Raw genomic sequence first — 27,788 nt, 5'->3', positions numbered from 1 at the left:
AGCCCGGGGATCCCCGCGGAGGCGGAGCGGCGGAGGCTACCCCCCAGGTAGGGCTGCGTCGGGGGTGTGTGTTATTTTTGCAATGCTGCATCCGCGCCGGAGGGGACGCATCGGACCGCGGGGAGACCCCTTGGCGGGCGTGCAAGGCAATGCATGCATGCAGGTGTTGCATGGAGTGCAGTGCAATGCAATGGCAACGCGGCGCCCTGCATGCATGCATGCAACTTCCACCGGCGCTCCGGACTTGGCAGGTGAGGGGGGTCCCCAGTGGGCGGCAGAGAGAGCCGGGAGGGCGAAGGGGAGCCGGGGGGGAGCAGCGCTGCTCCCCGAGCCAAGCCCGGGGGGAAACTTCGGCGTCGTTGCGCCGGGTGTTGGAAGCGGAGGCTGGCGGGGGCCCCTCACCTGCAAAACCTGGTCGCCTCTCATATATTTCATGCATTGCAATCATCGCCCGCTTTCTCCTCCAAGGAGCTCCCAGGGGCGCGCATGGTTCTCCCCGTGTTATTCTCGCAACAACAGCCCTGCGAGGTGGGTCAGGCGAGTGGCCCAAGGGAGCACCCAGGGATTGTCCTGGCCAGGTGGGGTGATTTGAACCCTGCTCTCTGCCCAGTCTTCGTCCTCATTTAGCCCCCACATGTGCATGACTGTGCATGACTGAGGTTTTCCCCCCTCGTCTTGGCTATGGTGTGAGTCTGTGCTGTTAAATAATGGGGTTCTGCCTTCGGAGAAGATGAGCCAGCCCTCAAGGAGGTGATTATGTAATTTGCTAGCAATTCATGTCCCTCCCGGCGTGACGCTGCGCGCTGACGTCACGGGGCTGTAATGGTGGTGTGCCTCGAGATTTTTTTCATGAAACAAGTGTGCCTTTGCCCAAAAAAGGTTGGGAAACACTGTATTATACAATGTAAACCTGTGTAAAAAAGAATGTTATATCAAACAGTATAATGAGAAGGATGGGAAGGATTGTACTGATGAGTACTTTTACTATGTAAATAACTTTGTCTTTTTAAAATTTGATTTCTTTGTTTCCTATCTTTGTTGCTTCTATTTTTTTCTGTATAAATTTTCTATTTTATATCTTCTTTTTAATCTGTTAAGAGATAGTACTTAATGTTTGTAAAGGCATGCAAATCTTTTAATCAATAAAGAATTGATAGTTCAAAAGGAAACGAAAAAGAAAAAGAAACAATATGACCGCACCAATTTTCACTCTCTTCCCCAAGCCTTCTAAGAGCACCTCAGTGGAAAATGGTTGTTTCCAGCACTGGATTTCATGCCCATAGGAACACAGGAAGGTATCGGGCGCCAAGTCAGGTCATTGGCCCACTCAGCTCAGTATGGCCTACAGATTGAAAGTTTGGAGTCTTTCCCAAAATGCCCTAAATATCTTGGGGGCTGAAGCTGGGGCCTTTTGCATGAAAAGAGGTTGCTCCATCACTGAGTGAAGGGCCTTTAAAATTAAACAAAGTCATCATTTTAGTCATGGTGTTAGACATCCTCAAGGCCTTTGACCGCCTAGAAGAGGGAGGCATGCTGGCAGTCCTGTCTCAAATGAAATTTGGCCACAAATTCAAAGAAAATCTTGAAACAAAAGGATACGCCGAAGCTTCTGCCACATTAAAAATAGACAACATAAATTCATCCTCAGGGAGGATTTGACAAGGGAGTTTCCACTCTCTCCCTTTCTGTTCCTCCTAGCTTCAGAACCATTAGCCATACGCCTCAAAACACCACCAAATTGGGAGTCCAGATTGAAAAACAATACTACATGATCATACTGTCTGCTGATGGTTTTGTGGTTATGACCCACTGAGGAGAGCAAGAGGGTTTTGAAGGACTTCTTGAAAAACCTGAATTCTGATAACAATACAGAGGTCATCTGCAAGCAAGTCCCAGAGTTCTGGGGTTATTACTGATTGGTTTATTACCTACCCTTGTTGTGGAACAGGGCGGAGGGGAGGAGGGATGGTTAACAAAAATCCATCCTCCTGGCAAACTGGGAATAATATTCTCTGACTAATGCAATTTAGGACATTCCACACCTTTCCTCAGAAGAGTTTCTTTTTTTCTTTGAGAAAAATAAGTGGCTCCATAAATGTAAACTAAGTTTCAATAATGAAGGCAACTGTAACAGAATGACATGATGAGAGAAATTAAATACAACAACATGAGGCAAGTCTGAGGCAAGAAAACAAGAGGCAGTTAGTCCCTCTTAACTATGGGTAGGCAAACTAAGGCCCAGGGGCCGGATCCAGCCCAATCACCTTCTAAATCCGGCCCGCGGATGGTCTGGGAATCAGCATGTTTTTACATGAGTAGAATGTGTGCTTTTATTTAAAATGCATCTCTGGGTTATTTGTGGGGCCTGCCTGGTGTTTTTACATGAATAGAATGTGTGCTTTTATTTAAAATGCATCTCTGGGTTATTTGTGGGGCAAAGGAATTCGTTCATTCCCCCCCCAAAAAAAAATATAGTCCGGCCCCCCACAAGGTCTGAGGGACAGTGGACCGGCCCCCTGCTGAAAAAGTTTGCTGACCCCTGCTCTTAACTGACATTCTTAATGGAACACAAGGAAGGGAGGGGCCGGTTCCAGAGCAAAACACACAAGCCCCGCCCACCAGATAACATTCTACTGATCAAATTAAGCCCCAGTGTTTTCCTTACAACCCTAAGGTCCCCTAAGGGCAACCATATGATGGGGGAGGAGGGTTATTGGGTTGTTGTTTTTATTTTGATTATATGTTTCGTGGTTTTATATTTTGATTTTGTTCTGTGAACCACCCTGAGACCTCCAGGTATAGGGCGGTATATGAATTCAATAAATAATAATAGTGATGATGATTTTAGCGCCTAGACAGGGCCAAATAAATTGCGTCCTCTTGCTCAAGAGAACAGGGAAATGGAGGAAGCTGTTGCTGAGTGGTAGAGCACCTGGTTCCCATAAGCAGAAGGCCCCAGATTCAGTGCCTGCCATCTCAGTTTCAATCCCTGGTAGGACTGGGAAAGACCCTACTTGTGATCCTACTGCTGCCATCAAGTCCTGACAATACTGACCTCAATAAACCAGTGGCCTGACTCAGTGTAAGGCGGCTTCATATGTTCTTAATTGTTTATTTGTTTTTGGTGTGTTTTTGAATGACTTCTTAAATAGCCAACTCAGCTTAAACCCTGTTAGCGCTAAACGTTGATCAATGAATACGGAAGTCCAAAGGCCACTGCAACTTATTCCAATGCTGCTGCTGCTGCTGCTTCTCCTTTGTTGTTATCAGAGGTGTGTCTGTGGCTAGTTAACACAAAAAAGGAATTACCAGAACTGGGGATTGCAGCCAACAAAATTATCCAATTAGAGGAAGTAATCTATGTAGCAGGACTTCCTTTCCTTTTCCTCTCCCCCCATATCTGTTTGGGGTTTTATTTAACTCTCTACAGCAGATAAGTAGAGGATGATATCCCACCCATTTCAAGGGCAGAAGTCCTTGAGCTAATGCAATGACTTCATTCAAGAAGTCGCCACATCAGTTTTAGTTCCGACTCTGGGAACCCCTGAAAAAGTCCTGTTTCCCTGGTAAAGGAAGGGATTGGATAGTGGGAACCACCCGGGCTTTGGGTACTGCATTAACCTACTTTCATTTGTGAGTCGTTCCAGAGCAGATCTGAAAATGACAGCCACAGAGGTCACCCAGAAAATTCCCAGCAACAAAAGGGAACGTCTTCTGAAAACTGCCAATTGAATTAAGATTTATTAGCAGATAAAGGTGGGTGGCACTGTGGGTTAAACCAGAGAGCCTAGGGCTTGCCCATCAGACGATCGGCAGTTTGAATCCCCAACCGGGTGAGCTCCCGTTGCTCGGTCCCTGCTCCTGCCAACCTACCAGTTCAAAAGCATGTCAAAGTGCAAGTAGATAAATAGGTACCGCTCCGGCGGGAAGGTAAACAGTGTTTCCATGCACCGCTCTGGTTCGCCAAAGCGGCTTAGTCATGCTGGCCACATGACCCAGAAGCTGTACGCGGACTCCCTCAGCGAATAAAGCGAGATGAGCGCTGCAACCCCAGAGTCGTCTGCGACTGGACCTAACGGTCAGGGATCCCTTACCTTTTAAAGGCAATGAGTCAGCATCTGGGTTTGCCCTACCCTGCTATGCAGGAGTACTTCTCTGTCCCTATGCTGGGATGGAACTGGGTGCTCATCCTGCCACAGACAGAGTCACACTCCCCCCGAGGGAACAGGTACATAGTCTGGGGTATTCCTTGATCCATCTCTGTCTCTGGAGGCCTAGGTGCCATCAGAGGTAAGAAGTGCCTATTTCGAGCTGTTCCTGAATGAATGCTACCCATGAAGATGGTCTCAAAATTACAGCTGCTACAAGACACCCTCTTTGCAGTCCCACTGACAGGTATTCTGTGCTGCCAATGGACCCAAGAGAAGGCCTTCTCAGTGACCGCACCTCTTACTTTTAGATTCCCACACACTTTTTACCATTTTTCCACCTCTTAAGGCTACTCTTCCTTTGCGGTAGTATTCTCCTCCTCCCTGCATTCTCAGAAATGGTGACCAGCCTTTCTTGGTTTCAGTTCTGGCTAACACAAGCCCATAGCCTGTTCGATGTACAGTGGTACCTTGGTTTACAAACTTAATCCATTCCGGAAGTCCGTTCTTAAACCAAAGCGTTCTTAAACCAAGATGTGCTTTCCCACAGCAGAGGGGAACTCAATTTACAAATGGAACACACTCAACCGGAAGCGAAACATGTTCTTATTCCAAGGCAAAGTTCACAAACCAAAACACCTACTTCCAGGTTTGCAGTGTTCTTAATCCAAGTTGTTCATAAACTAAGCTGTTCTTAAACCAAGACACCACTGTACTGGCATTACATGCAGTGCTTTAGAGAGCCTCCAGAGCCACAACCCTAGGATGAGCTGAGGGGGATTAAGGTTCATTATCACAAAAGCTGTTTTTTTTGGGGGGGGGGTTGTGGCAGCAGGCCAATTGTCAGGCCAACTCTGCATTACAAAGATGTCTGCAAACATGATGCGAAGGCTGGCAACATCAACCTGCCAAATGGGAACCCCTCGCAGATGACCGCAGTACCTGCAGACAGACAGTCAAGTCATCTATCCATAGCAGCGACCAGAGGAAAAATGACCGCTGGGAGGAGCACAGAGAAGAAACGCCGTGGTGCATCTGCCCCAGCTGCAACCAAACATGTCTCTTCCATGCAACATTCTGACAGTTTTACTTCACCCCCCCCCCCCAAAGCACACAGTAGTTGTTTCTTATGTTCTGGACTTCAACCCTATTCACTCATTAGGTCTCCAAATGGAGAGAGACTAGGATCGCCCCCTTGCATTCACAGCACATACACACAAACACAGGCAAGAAACACAGCTGTGCCCACCACCCTGACAACTTCTGTACTTCAGCAAAGTTGTGAAGGGGAACTGGCTGAATTTGCATCTTCACAAAGGGCTCCAGATCACATGGAGGAGCCTATGGTAAGCCCCTGCCTCAAGCACACAGTGGTTGCAGGAAGAAACCAGTGGAGGATCATCAGAACTGGGGCCAGCCCCCCACTCATGTGTTAGCTCTTCATATGGAGAGGGAGAGTGGTAGAGCATTTTCCTTGCACGCAGAAGGTCCCTGGTGTGGTGTAGTGGTTTAGAGCGGTAGACTTGTAATCTGGTGAACCAGGTGAACTGGGTTCAAATCTCTGCTCCTGCACATGCAGCTGCTGGGTGACCTTGGGCTAGTCACACTTCTTTGAAGTCTCTCAGCCTCACTCACCTCACAGAGTGTTTGTTGTGGGGAGGAAGGGAAAGGAGAATGTTAGCTGCTTTGAGACTCCTTTAGGTAGTGATAAAGCGGGATACCAAATCCAAACTCCTCCTCCTCTTCTTCCCCAGCATTTCCACGTAGGGCTGGGAATGTCCCCTACCTGAAACCCTGGCAAGTCACTGCCAGTCAGACACTACTGAGCTAGATAGTCTGGTTATATAAATATTTGCAATAAATAAGGTGGCTAATTTGGAGATATCAAGAAAGACACATTAATTTCCTGCAAAGCAATGTAGATGCATGCCTCCTTCCCCTAAGTTTGAACATGGAGTCATTTGTTGTTGTTTTTCAGTGTGCATATAAAAAAATCAAGCTGTGTACAAAAAAGGGACAAGGCCACAAACCAGATTCTCAACAACAGCTTCAGAAAGACAGAGAAAAACCACTCACTAGATAAGCTCTTCAGATAAACTTTACCTTATCACAGGGCTGAACATTTTCATTAGGAAACAGGAAAGCAAAGTCAAAGCAAGTGGGTGTTTAGACTTCACTGCTCTTTCCAAGTAATTTACCTGAAGAGAGATAAGGGAAGCTCAAAGTTTCCCCAGCTCATCCCCAAGAATGATCTCAACTCTGAACTTTAGGTGGAAAAAAGCAGCAAGGAAAGCCATGTGGCCTGCTGGAATCTGAACCATGGACTCCTTGCCATCCTCATCCCAATTACGTACACTCCTTTGACCAAAATGCAGAGTTTGTTTTCCTCCCACTGTTTTCTCCAAGGAGTTCAGAGTGATGCATATAATCCTCTTCCTTCCTTTTATTATTACACCAACCGTGAATGGTAGGTCAGGTCAAGAGAGGTTTATGTGTGGGTCCCAAGATTACTATGCAACCATCGTGTACACCTAATAATAATAATCTTATTATTTGTACCCTACCCACCCGTCTGGGTTGCCCCAGCCATTCTGAGCAGCTTCCAACATATGCAAAAGCATGTTTACTTGCGGGATCGCCTTACTGCATAAATGCCCAGCCAACCACTTCAATCAACTGCAGTTGGAGGAAATTGCATCTATTAGTGTGGCAGCACCTACACTTCGGAACTCCTTGCCTATTGACACTAGGCGAGCGTCTAAAATTCAAGAAATATTTTATGTTCCCCCATTTGTCACTCCAGCTTAAACCTTTGCTCCGTTGACACAAAAATTGTTTGATATACAAATACCAGAAACAAACATGAATGCAACACGGCAGTCCAAAGATAAACCAAAAAAGGTTGAGAAGAGAAATACTGTGTTGGCCATGTGCCAAAGAATAAGAAGCTAAAATAATTCGCCCTTGTATAATTGTATACTGTACTCCTTTCTTATGGTGCAACTGGACAAATTGGCAGGAGATTCACAACCTAACCTTTCCGGTCTCGTCCCATTTGTAAAGTGAAAAGCAGCCACAGGGTGTGGGTAAAATAGACATGAGGCTTGCCTAGTCTTGCCTTTCTTCTCAAGCAACAGGTGAACTGGCTGTCTCCTTAGTTATCTATTTTCTTAAAACAGGTTTTTGTACAAGTGCATCTTCTATATGGCAAAAAAAGCAAAAACTGGAGGGCTTATATTAACTTACATATTTAATTTTAAGATTTGTGTACTGGTGGTCATTGTATCTGCAATATAAACTGATGGTGGTCTACTGTTATTGTTTGTATATTATTATTATTTTGGCTTGTTTTCCTTCTCTTATTTAATTTTATCTTTTTTCCTCCTTTCCTCGTTAAATCTGCAAAAAATTATTTTAAAAATGTATAAATGGAAAGATTATCACAGTCAAATTCTATTGGCTCGTTTGCTAAATCTCCCCTCAGTTCTCCTCCTTACACCTCTTTTTAAAAGGAAAAAAAATGTATCTCCTACAAACTGCAGAACGGCAGGTTGCTTGAGAAGAGGGCGGATAAAAACCACAACACGAGGAAGAGGTTGACTCAAATGCTCAGGTAAGCTGTTGACATTTCCAAGTTCCTGGTTAGAGTAACCTGCCTTTTAAATTTGCCTGCAAGCAATGAGGCAACAGACATTTCCATCCCTGTCAATATGTTGACACTGGTTGACCAACTAAGTGGTCCAGCAAAGGATCAACATTGTAAAAGATAACAGGGTTTAAAGACAAGCTGCTCCTTTATTTTTCATGCATAATCACAAATTTTAAAAGAGGAGGAGTGAGTATTCTCTCTACCAAACTTGCCAGTCGATAGGGTGCTGGGGAAATCCCATTGAACTCAATGGGGATTACTTCTAAGTAGACATGCACAGGATTGCACTGTTCGGTTCTTGTCATTGCAACTAACTTTGTTCCACTGGCGTCCATGAGGCACAGCAGTGACTAATTTTACCTGGACTCAGGCCAGGGTCTTGCGAAATGGCTGAAGCAGCTGTGCTTCAAACCAGGTGTTTCATACTGCTTCCATCCCTAGCCGAAGTTCGATTCGGAAAGCAGAGTCAGCAGAAGAGGCCTGATTTGTGGTTATCTGTCGACGCTGACCCTCACTTTCTTTCTTCACTTTTGATTCACCTGTCAAGAGGAATTAGAAGACTGGCTCTATTCAGAGCGACTTGCAAAGGCTCTTCAAATTACCTTTCCAGAGGCTCGCAAATATGTGCAGCTGCGGAGAAAACAAGGTGTCTATTCACCAAGGAGAAATGCTGGATTCTCTGGCACTTGAGAATCAGCTAAAGACAGAGTTTTAAAGTATTTCACATGAGCCAATTGCCAGAGTTTTGGTGCATATTCAATGTCCAGACCCCAGACACAGGAACCCAGATTGGTTTGTTGGAATACAGTGGTACCTCTGGTTGCGAAAGGGATCTGTTCCAGAGGCCCGTTCGCAACCTGAAAGGAACACAACCCACGTCTGCGCATGCGCGGGTCGCGATTGGCTGTGCATGTGCAAGCAGCGAAACCCGGAAGTAACCCTTTCAGGTACTTCCAGGTCGCCGCAGGACGCAACCTGAAAATGCTCAACTTGAAGCAAACGTAATCTGAGGTATGACTGTAATAGCAACCAATAGCTCTTCCAACTCTGCAATTCTATGGTTTCATTATGATCTAGTTGAGATTCCTGCATTGCAGGGGGTTGGACTAAATGACCCTCATGGTCCCTTCCGAATTTACAATTCTACAATGGCGTTTCCGTGCGCTCTGGCTTCTGTCGAAGTGTCCCATTGCCAGCCTAAAAGTGGAGATGAGCGCCGCACCCCATAGTCAAATTCGACTGGACTTAACTGTCCAGGGGTCTTTACCAACAATTCTAATATCCTATTATTATTATTATTATTATTCCTGAAACAGCAGTTGCAGTGGCCAAAATGAAGTTGATAGTGGGAAATAAGGTGAAGCTAAGATTCAGGGTCTTGTTTGGATTTTGTTGGTTTAAAAAACCAACCATCGCACACAACAATTTTAGTTTTCATTTGTGACATTTAAAAGTGTTAACAATCTACCCTAGCACCTCAGGATACGACAGAATTGCTAACAGCAAAAAAATAACAATGAGGATTATATACATGCAACCAAAATGCTTCTCCTGCTAACAGGCTAGCTGTGTGGGTCATGGATGATAAAAATATTTAGCAGGAGTTAAATGAAAAACAACCAGCGTTTGTGGGTTTGCATTCCAGCATTTGAAAGTCTAATGAAAATGTGGAGGGGAATTCCAGTGGATTAATATTATGCTGGAAGGCAACACCTCCCCAACCAGTTCTTCAGTAAAACAGAGTTTAGTAGAATTTCCTGCTGCTAATGCCCTTGCATTAGCACACGGCGTTCCGTGTGCGGCTCTGGCTCGCCAGATGCAGCTTTGTCACGCTGGCCACGTGACCCGGAAGTGTCTCCGGACAGCGCTGGCCCCCGGCCTATAGATGTGAGATGGGCGCACAAACCCCAGAGTCTGCCAAGACTGGCCCGCTCGGGCAGGGGTACCTTTACCTTTACCTTTTTTAATGCCCTTGCCAACTCACAAGCAGAAGGCCCCACAGAACATGCCCCTGCCTCCAAGTCGTTCCACAAAAATCACATTATGCAAGGTAAAAGAAGAAGCTTCAAGTGATAGAGGAAGAGAATAATACCTGACAGTTTTATGTTTTATAATTATATTAATTGCAAGGAATTGCAATACAGAAGACAACGATACTACTAGAAACGAGCAAAACTGGAATCTGACAATGAATTTTAATTCATCTCACTGTTGTGCTGTATTCTTTGGTGAGGAGAATCCTATGCAAATTAGAGCAATTCATACAGGAAAAATTTCTGATGCGCTAGAGCCTGGTGTAGCCAACATGGTGCACTCCAGACGCTGAACTCCAGTTCCCATCATTCCTGACATCTGGCCATGCTGGCTGGGGCTGATGGGAGTTGGAGTCCATCTAGAGGTGGTGCACTGGGTACAGACCTGGGAAATTTTTCCACCTCATATCTCGGATACAGCTGAAAACCATTACCAGCTTCCATGTATTTCAAGAAAAGTGGAAAGAGGTGGGGGGGGAGACCAAGTAGTTTATCAGGGCTAGCAAAATGTGTCTGATCTCTGGGTTAGGAAGTCAGGAGCCAACTCAGACTGTTGGTATATAAATTCTAAAAACAGCAATAGATTTTTGTTTTAATTTCAAGAAGCCCACAATGATCTACTCTGCACAGCAGAGTACTTCTGATTACGGCAGGGTTGCCATACGCCTGGAATTTCAAGGTTGGAAATGGCATCGGGGGGGGGGGGATTTTCATCCTGGATCTTCGGCAACATAAAATTCCAGTCTCCATCCCCATCCCAAGCTCAACCACTTTGGGAATTTTCTATTTGTAAAAAAGCTAAAACATTTGTTTGTGTCCGGATTTTCCCTAAATTAGGGTATCAATGATGATGATGATGGTAGTAATTTATTATTTATACCCCGCCTATCTGGCTGGGTTTCCCCAGCCACTCTGGGCGGTTCCCAACAGAATATTAAAAACACGAGAAAACACCAGCCATTAGAAACTTCCCTAAAGAGGGCTGCCTTCAGATGTCTTCTAAACGTCAGATACAGTGGTACCTCAGGTTACAGAGGCTTCAGGTTACAGACTCCGTGAACCCAGAAACAGTACCTTGGGTTAAGAACTTTGCTTCAGGATGAGAACAGAAATTGTGCAGCGGTGGCAGTGGGAGGCCCCATTAGCTAAAGTGGTACCTCAGGTTAAGAACAGGTTCAGGTTAAGAACAGACCTCCAGAAAAAATTAAGTTCTTAACCCGAGGTACCACTGTAGTTGTTTATTTCCTTGATATCTGATGGGAGGGCATTCACAGGGCAGGTACCACTACCGAAAAGGCCCTCTGCCTGGTTTCCTGTAACCTCACTTCCCACAGTGAAGGAACCACCAGAAGGCCCTCGGTGCTGGACCTCAGTGTCCAGGTAGAACGATGGGGGTGGAGAAGCTCCTTCACGTATACTGGGCTGAGGCCATTTAGGGCTTTAAAGATCAGCACCAACACTTTGAATTGTGCTCAGAAACGTACTGATTGAATATTTGAAGCTCTACAAGCAAAGCAGGTTTTCTACCAATGATGCAAATGCATCATTACGTCACTTGGGGAAACCCCTGCCATTTTGATAGGCAAGGTGTGTGCACTGGGAGAGCTTCCCTCTTAGAAAGACCACAAAGGAGTATCCTCAGGAATGAGATGCTGTATTTCTGCCAGGAGGGCAGAATGAGACATGCAGGGGAGGGAAAACAATGTCAAGAATGGTGGCGTGCAGGCTTTGCGTCCTCTGCAATGTTGCCCTGAAGGCTGGTATTTAAATCCCTTTCAACAGAAGTGAATGTGGGGAGAAAGTAAAGGGATAGCATGGGATGCGTACTAAACATACCCTGGGCTTGTGAGCTTCATTCCCTTCCCAATTTCTCTCCAGAGTATCTCAAATCATAGCCGGTTTACCCCACAGAACTCAATGGGAAACACTGGGAACCAAGACAGACCCTTATCTACATAGTCTTATCCTGGGGCCCGTTTTAGGTCACACTAGCACAAGGTGCCCCAACATCAGTGCCGGATTTACGTATAAGCTAAACAAGCTATAGCTTAGGGCCCCACTCTCTTGGGGCCCCCCAAAAAAATGTAAAGGAAAGAAACTGGATGTACATTTCCAAAATATAAGATAAAAAACAAATAAAATAAAACCTACATACAACAGTGTTTGTGTTGTGTAGCCTCCTATGATGTAAGCAATGGGCCCTGCCTGCTCCCTAAAATATCACTGGTGTTCTCATTTCTATATATAGGGTGCCTACATTTTGCATGGACTGGTTGCATGGCAACACATGCAGATGGCTTTAGATACCTATTAGGTCTGTAAATTACCACATAGCACATATTCAACACAAAACACAGTGACAATTTGTTGTTGACAAAGGACAGCTGGACATATAAAGGGCCCCATTACCTTCAGTAGCTTAGGGCCTCATCAAACCTAAATCCACCCCTGCTAGTTATTATTGGCTTCCCAATGCTCACCAGCCCCAGCAGGTGGGCCATGATACAAGATGATGGAAGTCACAGTCCAACAACATCTGGAGAGCATCGCCATGGCTACCTTCCACACAGAGGTGCATCTGGCTCCATCACTGTAGCTCTTTCAGGAAATGCTAAAGAATTCAGGACCCGCCATATTCCCACAACTAAGATTTAACCATCTTTAATTCTGGATTTAAAACTGTAACCAGGGAAGGATGAGTGACAAATTTAATTACTTACTTACTTAATTAATTAATTAATAATAATAAACCCTGCGCTAGCACCTAGCAAATATACCTGCCATGGATGCACTGAAAGAACGTCCTTGTGATAAAGCCCAGCTGAAATTAATTTCCATATACCCATTACAGATCACACACGGAGCCAGCCACACTTCTAAAATGTTCAGTCTAGGACAGCACAGACTGGCATGCTGAGCTCCAAGAATTAATGCCATAAGCAGAGAAAGTGGTTGAACTTAATTGCCTCTTGACTGCTGAGAAGCACTGAGGCTATCACATCTAGAACCCCTTATTAGGTACTTTGGTTTAATTGCAATGGGGAGTGTCCATGCCATTGGCAAGTGTTGCCAGGAACGCTACTGTGTGAAGAGTGCAACCAGACTCTGCAGTCCCAAATCAGCCACACAGGGTGCGTTCCTAGTACCCTATGAATGGCAAGAGTACCATCTGATGCCAAAACTATGATAAAGCACCATCTTCTGTCGAAATACCTAGGCTTGATACAAGGGTATGCTCGCTTTGGGGCAGCACGGATCTTTTCACCAGCAGAAATAAAGCGTAAACAACCAGGGCCAGGGAAACTTAGCCTCCTCTAATATTTTGGATACCCCTCATCCCAGGATATTGAGAGGTAGGGTGTTGTGTGCCAGAGAGCTAGGGAAATTCTCTTTGTGAAATGCAGAGAGACTTGTTGCTCTCTCAGACACCGCACTAGTCTGGATGGATAGGACATTTGCCATGTGGAAATGCATTAGTATATATGTGTATATGAACTGTGTGTGCAGCCAGTGCCAACTTGGGAGACTGTTTTTAAAACGTTATGTCCTCACAGCGGGTGGAAGCACTTTTTCCCTCTGACTTTTCAAAAAGTTGGTTCTTTTCCTGAGGGGGAAAAATCATTCTGCTTTCTCCTCAGATGCCTTTTCCTTCTAAAAAAGAAAAAAAACTCAACTTTTTACAGTGGGGAGGAACTTTGCACATGCTCCAAGTCATTCTTGCCTTAAGTGCCAAGCATTCTCAAAATAAAAGTGAGATGGTAACAGAAAAAGATACACACACCACCAACTTTGCTTGCTCAAATAGATCTCCTTTTTCTCCAGCAGTCTGGGGATAAAGTTGTACGTGCAGAGACTGAGTTTGGATAAAGTTGCTGGTGCACACTTTCCAGCTAGAGGAAAAAAACCCAACATCTGGCACAAAGCACTGATTATCTCTTATTTGCTTTCATGGCTACCATTGCAGAACCACCATAAATATTCTTCGGAGACGTGGGTATTTACTTCCTTTCAGCAAACTAAAAGCAGGCAGGGCAGAGGGAACACCAGAAACCAGGTCTGCAAAAGTTTCAGAGCTTGGAATGCTGCCCAAAGAATGAGACCGTTATTGCAGTTCTCAGAAAGACGGCTATTTTCTTGCTGACAACTCTTAATAGGAACCTCTTAATGTGCAGAAACAGGAAAGAGTCCAATCAAAAGTTTCGTAACAAGCACTTCTGAAGAAATAGGAATCCCCACACTTAAACCACACACACATATATATGCTGGTCCAAACAGGCCTTGTGGGCAGTAATTAGATTTGCATCAAGAAACACAGATAACCCTTCAAAGTACAGGTATTTCCTCCTTGCGTCAGCGGCTCCTAATTCCCCCCCCCCTGCTGAAATTCCAAACTCCAGGCTCTCCACCATTTTTTAAAAAACCATAAAGCTGTTTTGAGAACTCTTCACTGCCCCTACAGCAGACAACACCTGGCACTTATTCTAACACCCATGAGCAGACAGAGCAGAATTCTCTTTTTGAAAGCAGAGGGAGGAAAACTTAAGTCATGAAAGGGAGTGGGGAGGTGGAGAAACAAAGTGCAAGAGATGCCAATTCCAGATGAGCTCAACATAACTTTTTTTCCAAGAAAAAAGAGACTCCTCCCACATAATGAAAGCCCAGGAAGGGGTTGCTAATAGCAGGGTGACTTTCTGAAGCCAGATGTGCACCAGCCAAAACTTTTCTTCCACCCACAAAGAGTAAACCCCACCGCTAAGTTACTTTTTAAAAAACCACACACTGTGCCTATTTTCTTACAGGGTGGATAACTGCATCAGCAAGCCAACAGAATAAAGTTTCGTTGTGCCGCCCCATTTTTCCATGCCTTCCACCACTACCACCGTCCCAGTGTTTTGACTGTGTTCTCACCGTGCTGTAGAGCAGGGCATCAGAGTCCACCGGTTCCGACAACTCGCTCAGCTTTCGGTCCCAGTGCAACAGGTTCTGCTCCCCGCTTTCCAGCCCATCCATGGCCATTTCGGACCTCAGCAATACCAAGAGCGGGGGGGGGGGAGAAATATGCACTCTTGGAGCCCTTCGGAACGATCACAGAAAACAAACTTGTGCCATAAGACTGAAAAAACGCCGCCGCCCCCTGCCTCTGTGCGCCTTACTCCTTTAGAAAAGGAATAAAATAGAAGCTATATAATAATATAACTGAAAATGTCAGACACTCTCGCCAATCTACTACTAGCAAAAAATAAATAAATGCAACAGCCAGCTAGTTTTGCAACCATATGTCCTAGATCTCGGGCGCGCATCTGCTTTCAAGCAAGACCTCCGTTTCCCAACTGGCAGAGACCTTCCCCAGAGCTCCTGAAACCCCAAACTGCCACCAGCTGCTGCCTTCCCTCCAGCCCCCACCAGATTCTTGGCTCCGCCCCCCGCTCTGGCCAATCAGCGACGGCAAGCTCGAGAACTTCGAAGGCGAGCGCCCTATCAGAATCCAGACGCTGATTCCCTGGCTCTTCCACCCTCCCTATTCCGCAGCCGCTTCCTACACTTCCCCAGCTGTGGAATGTGGGCGGGGAAGTCCCGATTACGTCACGCAGGGAAAAGGCCCTCTTCCCCCCTCCCCGCCTCCCTCGACCCTCTCTGTCCCTGACCAATAGCCTTCCGCCCTGGATGTTCCAGCCGCTCCGAGGGACCGGCAACGTTCGGAAAGTGGCGCGCGCCGCAGCCAATGACCTAGCGACAAGACAACAGCTTTGGGGAAAGCCCCGCCTACTTTTGGAGGAGCAAAATAAAAATAAAGCCTTGAAAGTAGACCCGGGGGAAATTAACCTCTTAACTCTGGAGATAGGAGGGAGGGGACAGGAAATGGGCTATGATTCTTCCTTGCAGCTCAGTGCCCGGGACCAAGTTGTCACTGAGTTTCCCTGGAACCGGATTGATTGCTTTATAGGGAACTGGGAGCAAAGTTCTCTTTTCTTGAGAAAGCAAACATCAGAGCAGAGCTGAAAAGGTGTGGGAGGGGAAGCCAGATCCGAAACGGGGGCGAGGGATGAATATATGGGCACATCAAAAAGAACATTTGGGTAGTTGAAAAACTCAGGACAAGTCGAAGTTAGGTTAGAAGATGTAAAAAGTGACTGATAAGAATTTGGAAAGTGAGTTAAGTAGTCGAGGCTCCCCTGGGCTCGCAGGACTCTGAGCAACCATGCCCATTCTTCCTCCCCCTGCTAAAGATAACTCCCCCCCCCAGACTCATAGATCTGTAAGCAGGGCCAGATTTACATATACGCTAAACAAGCTATAGGTTGGGGCCCCCACTCTCTTGGCCCCCCAAAAAATTAAAGGAAAAAAATTGGATGTACATTTCCAAAATATAAGATAAAAACAAACAAAACCTACAATGATAAAGTACATATTTTGTTATGTGCAAATGGCTTAGATAACTATTAGGTCCATAAATTACCATATAACATATATTCAACACAAAAAAAACAGTGACTATTTGTTGTTGACAAAGGACAGCTGGACATATAAAGGGCCCCATTACCTTCAGTAATTTAGTGCCTCATCAAACCTAAATCCAGCCCTGTCTGTAAGGATAGCCCTGCTAGATCAGGCAGTGATCTAGTCCCGTGTCCTGTTCTCACAGTGGCCAAGCAGACATCCACAGAAAGCCCACAAACAGGACCCATACTAGAACTCATAGCAATTCGTTTCACTTTTGTACCTCATAAACCATGTTTTCAGGACATAGAACCTTCCTCCTCCTAGCATGGTATAGCCCCTTCTTCCACCCACACACAGCCAGATAAATATGATGTGGTTTGCTGAAAACAGCAAAGGGGGTGGGAACCATGGCATGGACTCACGAAAGTGAGGGACTTATTAAATAAACATACAAGGGACACATGTCAGGAAGCCAGCTTTATCAAACCACAGTTTCCCAGCTTGTAATGGGGCCAGCCCTACTGTTCGTCTCAGTGGGGCAGCTTCCTCAGGCATCACGAAAGGGCAGCAAATTGTAAGCTATTTAATTTATCATTGTTGTATTTTGTCTTGACAGGGAGGGGGAGAGGGAGTTGTGGGATTTTCTGCCTCAGAAGCCAAAACAAATTTGGCTGGCCTTTGATACTTATGTACCTTGGACTTCAGGGGGCGAGGGCACCATTTGGTGCTCCGCTTCAGGCAACAAAATGATTTGGGTCAGCCCTGGCACATGTCCCTGTATGTGTACAGACACGTTTCTCCCCACATACTTCACAGCATTCGGCAGGACACACTTAACATGTACACAACAACAAGACTCCCATGTACAGTGCAGATTACAGGAAAACAGGTGGGGTGGGGAGAGAGAGCAATATAGTAATGGCATAAGTACACTTCAACCAAAGGGTGGAGTTAGATGTACTTCTGTAAGAATAACAGTGACACCTTTTTCTGTTCCAAGGTGCATTTCAAAGGGTGCAACAAAAGCAAATAGTCCACTAGTTCATTATGTAACTGTTATGAAAGAGCTGGTACATTTGCTTGTTTTTTTCTTCTTCCTTCCCTCTCCACCTTTATTCCTTCCACATCATGGCATTAGATTGCAAAGCATGGCTTTGAAAAATTATAATTTACCTTGAATGCACTGGCAGAAAGGTGGTGTATAAATCAACAAGCATGACCCAGTTCTGCAAGCTTTCAATACAGTACACATTGAAGGACAAAAGCCACCTTAGAAGAGCACTGATTAATTGGTCTTCATTACACCACCTGCCTACCATATGCGTTTCCCAATCCCCAGTTTATGGGATGTCAGTGGCGAATAGTCCTGAGGCTCTTCCAGACAACCTGTTTTCCAATTTGTTTATGTGGAGATCAGTTGAGCTTTCTTTCTGATTTGTTTGTGGGGAGATTATAGCACAATGAAGATCCGTCCTGATTTGAATGCAGGATGGTTATGTGTCTTCCTTTGAAATCATTCACTTATGAAGTGCATTTCCCTATCACTTACCTAACTGCAAAAAGTCCAGGGTTTTTAGAAATGGATTCGTTGCAACAGAGCTCTTCCATCCCTTTTAATTGCACACCTTATATAAATCCTTGCTGCAATTTAAATAGCAATACATTTCCTCATAATATGCAAGACTGTGACCTGTCTGCCTGCTCAGACAGGTGCTAAGTGTCCATGGGCAACTTCAAGGCCCCATCAATGTAGCTTTTGTTTCCAGCCCACTCAGGCAAATGCAACATAACATGTGAGCAGAGTAATGCACACATAGCTGCAGTGCCTGCTGGAGTGAAAAAGGAACTAGAGGAGATAGCCAGCCTGATCAGCAATAACCAGAGCAGAAGGTCATGAGGATGGGAACACCATAGGGGATACGGGGGGACGGGACTATGCAGTCACCCAAAGCCCAGCATCCTCTGCCTGAGGCATCTACCCCTTCAGCCTAGTGGAAGTGCCAGCCCTCCTACTTTTACCTAGACTTTACATGCAAGTATTCAACAACAAAAGTGCTGCCTCCTCAAAAAGTGCAGGTGTGACATTTCCTATCTCAAGAAGACGACAAGTGTGCCAATGTTATCAAGAGCTCTACCCAAAGCCAAGATTATAGCAGCCGACTGGAGGCTGGTTTTCACATCGTGAAACACATTCTGAAATGCTAGGCCAGAGAGTGTGAGGCGGTGTTTGCATTTCTGATCCTTTTGCAAGCAAAATTTCAACTGTGCTCACATGACCTTTAGCGGAGTTTGTATTAAATAGCATTCATCTTTTTCTGTTTAAAAGATGTATGATTATGGAGCTGGGCAGAGAGGTGCTGTGCAGCTGCCACGCATTCGGAAGAAGTTCTGGTTGCGCTTATTACTGATATACCTCTTCTGCTGAGCCTTTTCCGATGAGCATGGAATAACTGGCCCTGTTTGCATGTAAACCTCTGCTTCTCGCTTGCCTCCCTTCACACTGTTAAAAGCTGCACACTGCACTGTTATAGTTGTGTTAATGTTTCCGATGTAATTAATGTAAAGTATAATTATATGCATTTTGGAGGGGGTGGGACTCCTTGAAAACAAACAGTAATTATGTGTAGACAAGAAGATTTAACCTGGGGGATTTCTCCATGTAAAGCAGAAGCTGTGGCCTGCCAGATGGTGTTGGACTGCAGCTTCCATTATTCCTGACCACTGGCTGGGACTACTGGGAGCTAAAGTGCAACAACATTGAGCAGGCCACAGGTCTACATTCTGCCACACAGCTATGACCCCCTCCCCAGTCAGTTCACCTTCACATTCTCACAGCCTGTACAAGTGATCAGTCTTAAGTGGCTGCTCTTTGTAGAATACAAATCCCAACACATGGTGCAGAGGCACAAATGTTTCTGAAAAACCACCATAGAGGAGAGTGCTCATGAGCTTGGGTCCTTCTTGGAGGTTTCCCACAGGCATCTAGGTGGCCACTGAGAGAAGAGGATGCTGTTCCAGATAGGCCACTGACCTGATCCAGCAGATTTTCCTTGCGTTCTTACGTTCTAGAGGCCAAAGAGTCTTCCAGCCTACAACTAACCCGCAAAGAACACAACCAAGAAAGTTGCTGTTTTAATAAAGGGCTCTGTACGGGTGGCGCCGTGGATTAAACCACAGAGCCTAGGACTTGCTGATCAGAAGGCCGGTGGTTCAAATCCCCCGACGGGGTGAGCTCCTGTTGCTCAATCCCTGCTCCTGCCAACCTAGCAGTTCGAAAGCACGTCAAAGTGCAAGTAGATAAATAGGTACCACACCGGCGGGAAGGTAAACGGCATTTCCATGCGCTGCTCTGGTTCGCCAGATGCAGCAGTCATGCTGGCCACATGACCCAGAAGCTGTACGCTGGCTCCCTTGGCCAATAAAGCGAGATGAGCACCACAACCCCAGAGTCGGTCACGACTGGACCTAATGGTCAGGGGTCCCGTTACCTTTACCTGTGCCCTTTTGGCCAAAACAGAGCCAACTAGGGTCTAGCTCAGGAACATCCAAAGTATAAAGCAGAACAAGTGAGGAGTCTGGCTTGGAGAGAGCCTCAAGAACCAGATAGAGAAGCCCAGAAGGTTGCATTTGGCCCCTGGGCCCAAGGTTCCCCACCCCGTTCTATCTGAATCAATCATCTTATTCCGTACGATGAGTAATTAGGAACTAAGCAACAGCAAAAAAAAAGATACCCCATTCTATGAATAGCCCCCACCCTTCTGCTGATATCCTGTATCATGGGTTGGGGAACCTGCAGATTTCTAGCTGTTGTTGGACTCCAATTCCCAACAGCCCCTGCCAGTGTGGCCAATGGTCAGGGATGATGAGAGTTGTAGTTCAGCAACATCAAGAGGGGCCGGGGTTCCCCATCCTTTCTCTGTAGCTACTCAGTGCAGCGTATCTGAAAGCACAGCACTCCAGAGCTATCGCTGACAAAGCTCTGCAATCTACGAAAACTCACTCTAAGAACGTCCAAAACCTTGCACTGGGCAATGTGCCTGCCGCTGTGCTTTTAACTGAACCATTCCAGTCAAGCACAAGGGCAAGGGCAGGGTTTCCACATAACTCAGACTGGAAACTGCAAAGGCTATCTGGATAAGGGCCAATGACTCCAACTGGCTCAAAGGCCAAGTTATTTCCCGGCGAAAATATTGCAAAATTCACAGTGTTGCTTTGTAATGTCTGTCATTCTGAAGCTCCTTCCCAGCTTTCCAATGGAACAGGGACGTAGAAAGCGGCCTTAGAGTGCAAGAAGTGTGATAAATACTCAAGAAGGGGCACACTAAATCAAGCCAATAGCCCATCTAGTCTGGTATCCTGTTCTCTCTATAGCCAACCATTATGTCTATGGGAAGCCTACAGGCAGGACCTAAATGCAACATTGTGCACTCCCATTTGGTATTCAGAGGCAGCCATCATGGCTAGTAGCTGTTGATAATCTTATTCTCTGTGAATTTATTTTATTTTAAAAAAGAAAAAAAACTCAAAGTGGTTTTAACGCTATGTAAGTTGGTGGCCATCACTACCTCTTGTACCTACTTCTTTTTTAATATATATTTTTATTGAACAATTTTAGCAAACAAAATAACCATTTACATTCCCTCCCTCTTTTTTTCCTCTCTCCCCCCCCCCCGGACTTCCCTCAGCTCCCCTCCCTGGTTTCTTTGCACATATTGTTTTCTGCATATTATAAAATTGTACATATCATTGCCTTGTCTATCATGTATTCAACTAATAAATTTGTGGATGTTTATTCAAAACCTGCCAAGGAGTCCAAATCATTTTGTTGTCTTTTTAGATAATTTGTAAAAAGTTCCCATTCTTCCTTAATTGTACCTTCTTACACATGCAAAGAGGGACGCGGGTGGCGCTGTGGTCTAAACCACAGAGCCTAGGGCCTGCCGGTCAGAAGGTTGGCGGTTTGAATCCCCACAACAGAGTGAGCTCCCGTTGCTCGGTCCCTGCTCCTGCCAACCTAGCAGTTTGAAAGCACATCAAAGTGCAAGTAGATAAATAGGTACCACTCCGGTGGGAAGGTAAACAGCATTTCCATGCACTGCTCTGGTTTGCCAGAAGCGGCTTAGTCATGCTGGCCACATGACCCGAAAGCTGTATGCCGGCTCCCTCGGCCAATAAAGCGAGATGAGCACCACAACCCCAGAGCCGGCCACGGCTGGACCTAATGGTCAGGGGTCACTTTACCTTTACCTTTACACATGCAAAAACGTAGCACATAGTACATTGCAGGAACATGGGAATATAAGAAGCTGCCTTATGCAGAATCGGACTGTTAATCTATCCAGCTAAATATCGTCTACACTGACTAGCAGCTGGTTCCTAGGGTTTCAGGTAGCACTCTCTTCGAGGAGACGGTGGGGATTGAACCTGAGACCTTCTGCATGCAAAGCACGTGCTTTACCACTGAGCTACAGCCCTTCCCTTGCAGAGATTGGTTGGCTTCAAAGCCTATCCAGAACAACAGACCTGGACCAGACTTTGGCTTCTTGAATGCCCTCTGCATAAAGATAAACAGCCAGAGCGGGGGGCAGGGAAATACATCGTCTGTTATGTCCGTCCACAGAGATCAACATGCTACGCCTCTGTTCTTGCTCACAACTGAACTGGAACAGTTCGAAGATAAACGATGACGAGCGATCACATGAACCGGTTGAGCGGCTTCTCTTATCAGATTAAAGTTCCCTTGCTAGGTATTGGCTCATAGGGCAATCCTGTACTCACACAGTGACACATGCAGAGCCCCAGTGATGTAGATGGCCCAGGGCATAGGGGATCAGGTCCCACATCGCAGCCATTGCAGGCCGGATAAGCTGGTTTCACACCACAAAGTTTCGTTGCAAATGGTTCTTTGTTTTCTTTCCATCCCCCTCTTGCTCCTAAAACATTCCACTCTTCATTTAACGGGCTTCCTCCCATCCTAGTTCTTCTAGCGCTCCCCCCTTTTTAAACAATTCCAGTTTTCTGCATGATAAACTAGCTTTTAAAAAAAGAATCAGATAGAAATTTACAGAGCCCAGATCCATCAGCTGCTATGAGCCACTGTAAGTAAAAAATGCACCTCCATGATTGTCAAATAATGACTCCTTATCATATCCAGAGACAGGCATGATATGCTGAGGACAAAGAATGGGTAAGGGCTTGCTGCTTCATTGCCCTGAAAACATCTAACTGGCCACTCTATGAAGCTGAAGGCAGGATTAGATGTACCATGACCTGATCTAACAGAGCTCTTAAGATTTTAACTGCATGTATAAAAACCTTATATGACTAGCTGGAAGGTTAAACCAATTCCCTCATTATATGCAGCTGCTACAGCTGAATGTAAGACAAGTCTGCTAGATAGGCCAAGGGCCCATCTAGTAAAAGAATAATGGAATTGTAGAGTTGGAAGTATCCTCTAGTCAAATCCTCTGCAATGCAGGAATCACAGCTAAGGAATTCCTGATAGATGACCATCCAACCTCTGCTTTAAAATATCCATTGAAGAGGAGTCCACCACCCTATGAGGGACTCTGTTCCACTGTGGAACAGCTCTTACCATCATCAATTTCTTCCTGATGTCTAGTTGGAATCGACTTTCTTATAATTTGGATCCATTGGTTCGGATCCTACCCTCTGGAGCTGCAGAAAACAAGCTTGCTCCATGTGGCAGCTCTTCAAGTGTTCAAAGATGACTATCCTATCACCTCTCAAGCCTTCGATTCCCCAGGCTAAACATACCCATCTTAGAATGGTCCCTGCCTGGCATTAGACAAGCCTCTAGACTAGTCCAGATGTTCTCTCACCTTCCCTGACTGCTGGTCATGCAGAGTGGGATGAAGGGAGTTGGATTAAACAACATCTGGAGGCCACAGGTGTCCATCCCCCCATTATAAACACATACATACAGGAAAGAGCGAAGCTGAAGTACCTGCATTTCAAAAGGCTGCTTTGATCCCATCCCCCAACCTGCAGAAGCCGCCAAATCAAGCAACGGTGAAAAGGTCAAGGACCAAGCAAGCCATCCAAAACCCAAGAGGTCAGAATGACACCCATTTGCAAACTGGAGTGAGTCCAGCCTCCCTCCTGTTCATAGGTTACATAAGTCGACAATGAGGGAATTGTCAGTGTGGCAAGGTAAAGTGATTGGCAGCACATCACTCTCGAATGTAAGGAAGGCTTCGTTACAAGAACTACCCACCTTGGGGGATGAAGGTGATAGACTATATGGGACTGGCAGAGATGACCGGCAGAATCCAAGACCAGGGAAGAGAGACAGCGGAAGAAGACTGGAAGAAATTTAAGGACTATCTTAGGAAACATTGTAAAATTATTGAATGTTAGAATGACGTGGGTTTAGAAATTATGTGGTTTCTAGCTGTAATGATTAAGTAAAAAGAAAAGAAAGTCTAAAAATTTAAATGGATAATAAGGGAGAGGATTTGCTGAATTAATAATTGGAAATTGGAATACAGAAAGGGGAGGTATGAGGAAGTCGGGGAAGTAAGTTACAAGAAAATAAGGGATTGAAATTATACTTGTTTTTGTTTCTTTGTTTGTTTGTATTAATGTCTTGTTTGTTATTATATAATTTGTGAAACTTCAATAAAAATCTTTTTTAAAAAAACACGAATGTAAGAATGTAAGGAAGGCTTCACACACGCAATGAACAACTTGCCAGCGTCTACAGCAACCTCCCCCCCAAAAACCGATGCCTTCCGGAAGTTGTTAAGACTACAAATCCCATCAGGCTCAGTCAGCAAGGTCAAGAATACAGGTGTTGCAGTCAAGGAGCATCTGGAAGACCACAGGTTCTCCTCATCTAGTCCCGGGAACTGTAGTTTGTTAAGGGTGCTGAGAGTTTTTAGGAGACCCCAGTTCCCAGGGCTACAACTCCCAGAGTTCTCCAGGAAAAGGGATTGACTGTAGCTCTGTGACATCCATAAAAGGCCTCAGTAAATATACCCTTAAAGATTTACAATACACAAGAGACTGTTTGCTGTTCCTGCTCAGTTCCTATTTGCACTGAGCTCAGCTACTCCTGCGTTAAACACACCCAATGCTTTTTTTCTACAAAAAATGTTTAGAGGGGTACTCTCATTTTCCTACTCATATTGAAATACTGCCCCTCAATGAGGCCAAACATAGATTCATAAAATGTTTAGGGGTATGCATCTGCCTGCGTTGTCGTCCCCAGAAAAAAAGCACTGAACGCTCTCCTTTAAACATGCCCATGTCTCCCTGGATGCTCACCTTCCTAACTATTCTTGTTCTTCTTCTTCTTCATCATCATCATCATCATTTTATTTGTATGCCGCCTTTCCATAGTTGAAACAATGCTCAAGGCAACTTACAACATGACAAGATTTACATACCGTAATTACCAACATAACATAACAGGAGGTGCAAACAGCTTCTCTCTGTAAGCAAGCTCAGTGGTGGCTGTTTGTAGGCATTTTCCCCATCTCCCCACACTGCTAGGACAGCTGGTAGCTGTAGCTCTCTGGTCCCTTTTCCCTCTACCTCCTGCCCAATCCTCTGAATGGGAAATGCCAAGGACTGAGACTTTCTCTGTGCCCTGCTTTCACTTTCCAGTATAGAGAACCTTGAACTCAGGTGCATTAAACACACATGCAAAATACAGGCCCATTCATTCCAATTGTGGCTGGCTGCAGGACAGCCATAGGCTATTATAGGGAAGAGGTTCTGTGGCTCAGTGGTGGTGGTGCTGCTTTGTCTACAAAAACAGGAATCTGCATTATGCAAAGTCAGACCGTTGGGCTCATCTACGAAACAGGGCTCTCCCCCAGCACTAACTGGAGATGCCAGGGATCTTCTGTACACCAAACAGAAGGTAAGCCACTAAGCTATAGTCCTCCCCACCCTTTTGCACGCAGCGGGTCCCAGGTTCAATCTGTGCCCTCTTCAGCCAAGGATGAAACACCAGGAGCCACTAGCCCAAAACTGAACTGAATGGACCAGGGGTCTGAATCAATACCAGGTGGCACCCTACCTTTGCATCACCCTAAAATATTTTAATATTGAATTGTTTTTCGCCGCAGTGGGTTGTGTAGACAGATGTATACCTAAAAAGCTATCCGCTTAAAAGAAACAAAATAGGGAGGGGGATGTGATAAAAGCAAACTACCCAGGTAATGTGCATTCCACAAACACATCTCAAATGTTGTCAGTGAGCCAGCCTTCCTGTGCTTGTTTGTAATCCCTCATTTCCCCCTAAAAGATGGATAAACAATATCAACCCTGGCCACTGTCAAAACAATCCATTTCAGAGTGAAATGTATTATTTTCTGCAGCGCAAGGAGCCTGTAAACCGTTTCCCCGCCTGTTGAGAAGGGGGAAAGGAAACAAACAGAGCCGGTTTTGCCAGGCTGTACCATTTGCAGATGGTGGGAAGTTTAAAAAATAATAATTGTGTGTTCCTTTTCACCTATGATACTGTTCCTGCGCTGGGGATTCTGGCAGTCTCCCACCCAAGGAGCTAAGCCAATCTCAGAATGCTGCAGCACGGTTGCTGAGAGAAGCGAGACCTGGTCAGCACTGAATTGTAGAGTTGAAAGGGACCACAAGAGAAATCTAGTCCAACTCCCTGCAACACAGGAATCTTTTGCCCAACGTGGGGCTTGAACCCACGCTGCTGAGAGCAAGAGTCTCACACTCTGCCAATTGAGCTATCACTTAACACCTCTGGTTCAGTGGTCTGAACTGGCTACCAATTTGCTGTCGATTATGCCTGAAGCGAGGGACATGGGTAGCGCTGTGGATTAAACCACAGAGCCTAGGGCTTACTGTTCAGAAGGTCGGTGGTTTGAATCCCCACGACGGGGTGAGCTCCTGTTCTTCGGTCCCTGCCCCTGCCAACCTAGCAGTTCAAAGCACATCAAAGTGCAAGTAGATAAATAGGTACCGCTCCAGTGGGAATGTAAACGCTGTTTCCGTATGCTGCTCTGGTTCGCCAGAAGTGGCTTAGTCATGCTGGCCACATGACTATGTCGGCTCCCTTGGCCAATAAAGCGAGATGAGCGCCGCAACCCTAGAGTCGTCCGGGACTGGACCTAATGGTCAGGGGTCCCTTTACCTTTACCTATGCCTGAAGCTGTCAGAAGGGTCCTGCTCTTTCATTTGCTCTCCTAAAGAGGCAGAGAAGCCACAGGGAAGCAAAGCAGAATCCAGCATTCCCAAACTCTGCTTTGCAAACACTGGCCAGAGTGTGCTCTGAGTCACACTGCCAGCATGTGTTTGCCCCCACATTCAGCTGCCCCCGCTTCTACAAACAACACCCCGCTCCTCCCAAGGTGGCTCCCCTGCACTTTGTCAGCTTTCGCACATCCCTTTGCCAATGCAGCCATGCTTCAGTCGGGAGGGCCTGAGGCCAGGGCAGGGACAAGTCCATGGAGCGATGCGGAAAGGATGGCACAATGCATACCTAAGCAAATATTGAACAGAGAACCGACAGGAACATAAAAAGGTCACGAAACTAAACATGATCCCAGAAGAATGCAGTTCAGGGACATGTAATCTCTGTGTCTATCCTGTAACACCTAGAGAGGAAAGGCAGAGCTGAGCTCAGTGCAAGTCGTAGATTCAATCCCTGCAGCTAAAAAACAGCTGACCTCTGTCTGACGCCTCCTGAAGTTGCCCCAATCCTTCCATCCCAGCAGAGTTGCTTCCTTCCTGTTCATTTTGCCCTTAATTTTCCTGACCTTTAAAAGTGGTTTCCCCATCTAGTTATACTTTTGTGCCCTGGGCTTGGAGAAAACAATCCCTCCCCGCCCCCCCAGCTGACCAAAAACAAATTGGTAGGCTTTTGGAGAGTGTGTGAATCTGCACACTACAAGCAGAAAGGAATTGCTTTCACTTGCTTTCCGGAACTGTAGCCGTATTGGTCTGTTGTACTATAAGAATAAGCAAGTCCTCTGTATACTTTTATTTCAAAGAAACCCTGTATGCTTACATCCAAGTTGACCGGCACAGGAATGGGGATTCAAAACTGTGTTTGCCTTGGCAAAAGTTGTAGCAGGGTGGTCTTTATTCCATCTTAGTTAATCCATCTAGCTCTGTGTATTAGTAGCTCTAGCTTTGTCCACTGCCCCCAACATATTACCCATGTGGGAATATGGCCCTTGACATAAAAATGTTCTGCACCCCTCAAGTTAAGGGATCTCAAGAAACAGGCTCCTCGCAGTAAACCTTACTGGTCAATTGGCAGCCTCATAATTTCAAGGGGGTCATGCTGGGTCTCAAACAGAGACCAGGCTATACAAAGGGCAGAATACAGATCTGAGAGGCACTTAGGGACGCTGACCTGGGACACTGGAAGTTGCTTTATAACGAGCCACGCCATTGGTCCATCTAACCCAGTGAAGCCTCCTCTGACTGGCTCCACCAGGGTTCCAGAAATAAATATTTCTCAGCTTTGCTCATAGAGGGCTAAAAAAAGGAGAGCAGAATGCAGTGGAGAAG

The 27,788-nt window shown here is 45.8% G+C and overlaps 1 protein-coding gene across 2 annotated transcripts in view; it reads right to left on the bottom strand.

The window, feature by feature from the left end:
• CREB3L2 (cAMP responsive element binding protein 3 like 2) overlaps positions 1 to 15,226 on the bottom strand; it is a 78,764-nt gene extending 63,538 nt beyond the window's left edge. Inside the window, exon 1 of one of the 2 annotated variants that reach the window (XM_082240549.1) lies at positions 14,739 to 15,226. In XM_082240549.1, the coding sequence (XP_082096675.1) occupies positions 14,739 to 14,846 (108 nt within the window). In that variant the 5' untranslated portion in view covers positions 14,847 to 15,226. The remainder of the gene's footprint in view (positions 1 to 14,738) is intronic. The other variant, XM_082240550.1, reaches the window with a different exon arrangement.
• Between the last annotated feature and the right edge of the window lie 12,562 nt (positions 15,227 to 27,788).

This window comes from Podarcis vaucheri, assembly GCF_965113315.1.
Source record: "Podarcis vaucheri genome assembly, chromosome: 10".
NCBI classification, from domain to species: domain Eukaryota; kingdom Metazoa; phylum Chordata; class Lepidosauria; order Squamata; family Lacertidae; genus Podarcis; species Podarcis vaucheri.
Note: the sequence above shows the minus strand (reverse complement) of the source record. Positions and strands in the feature narration are given on the sequence as shown.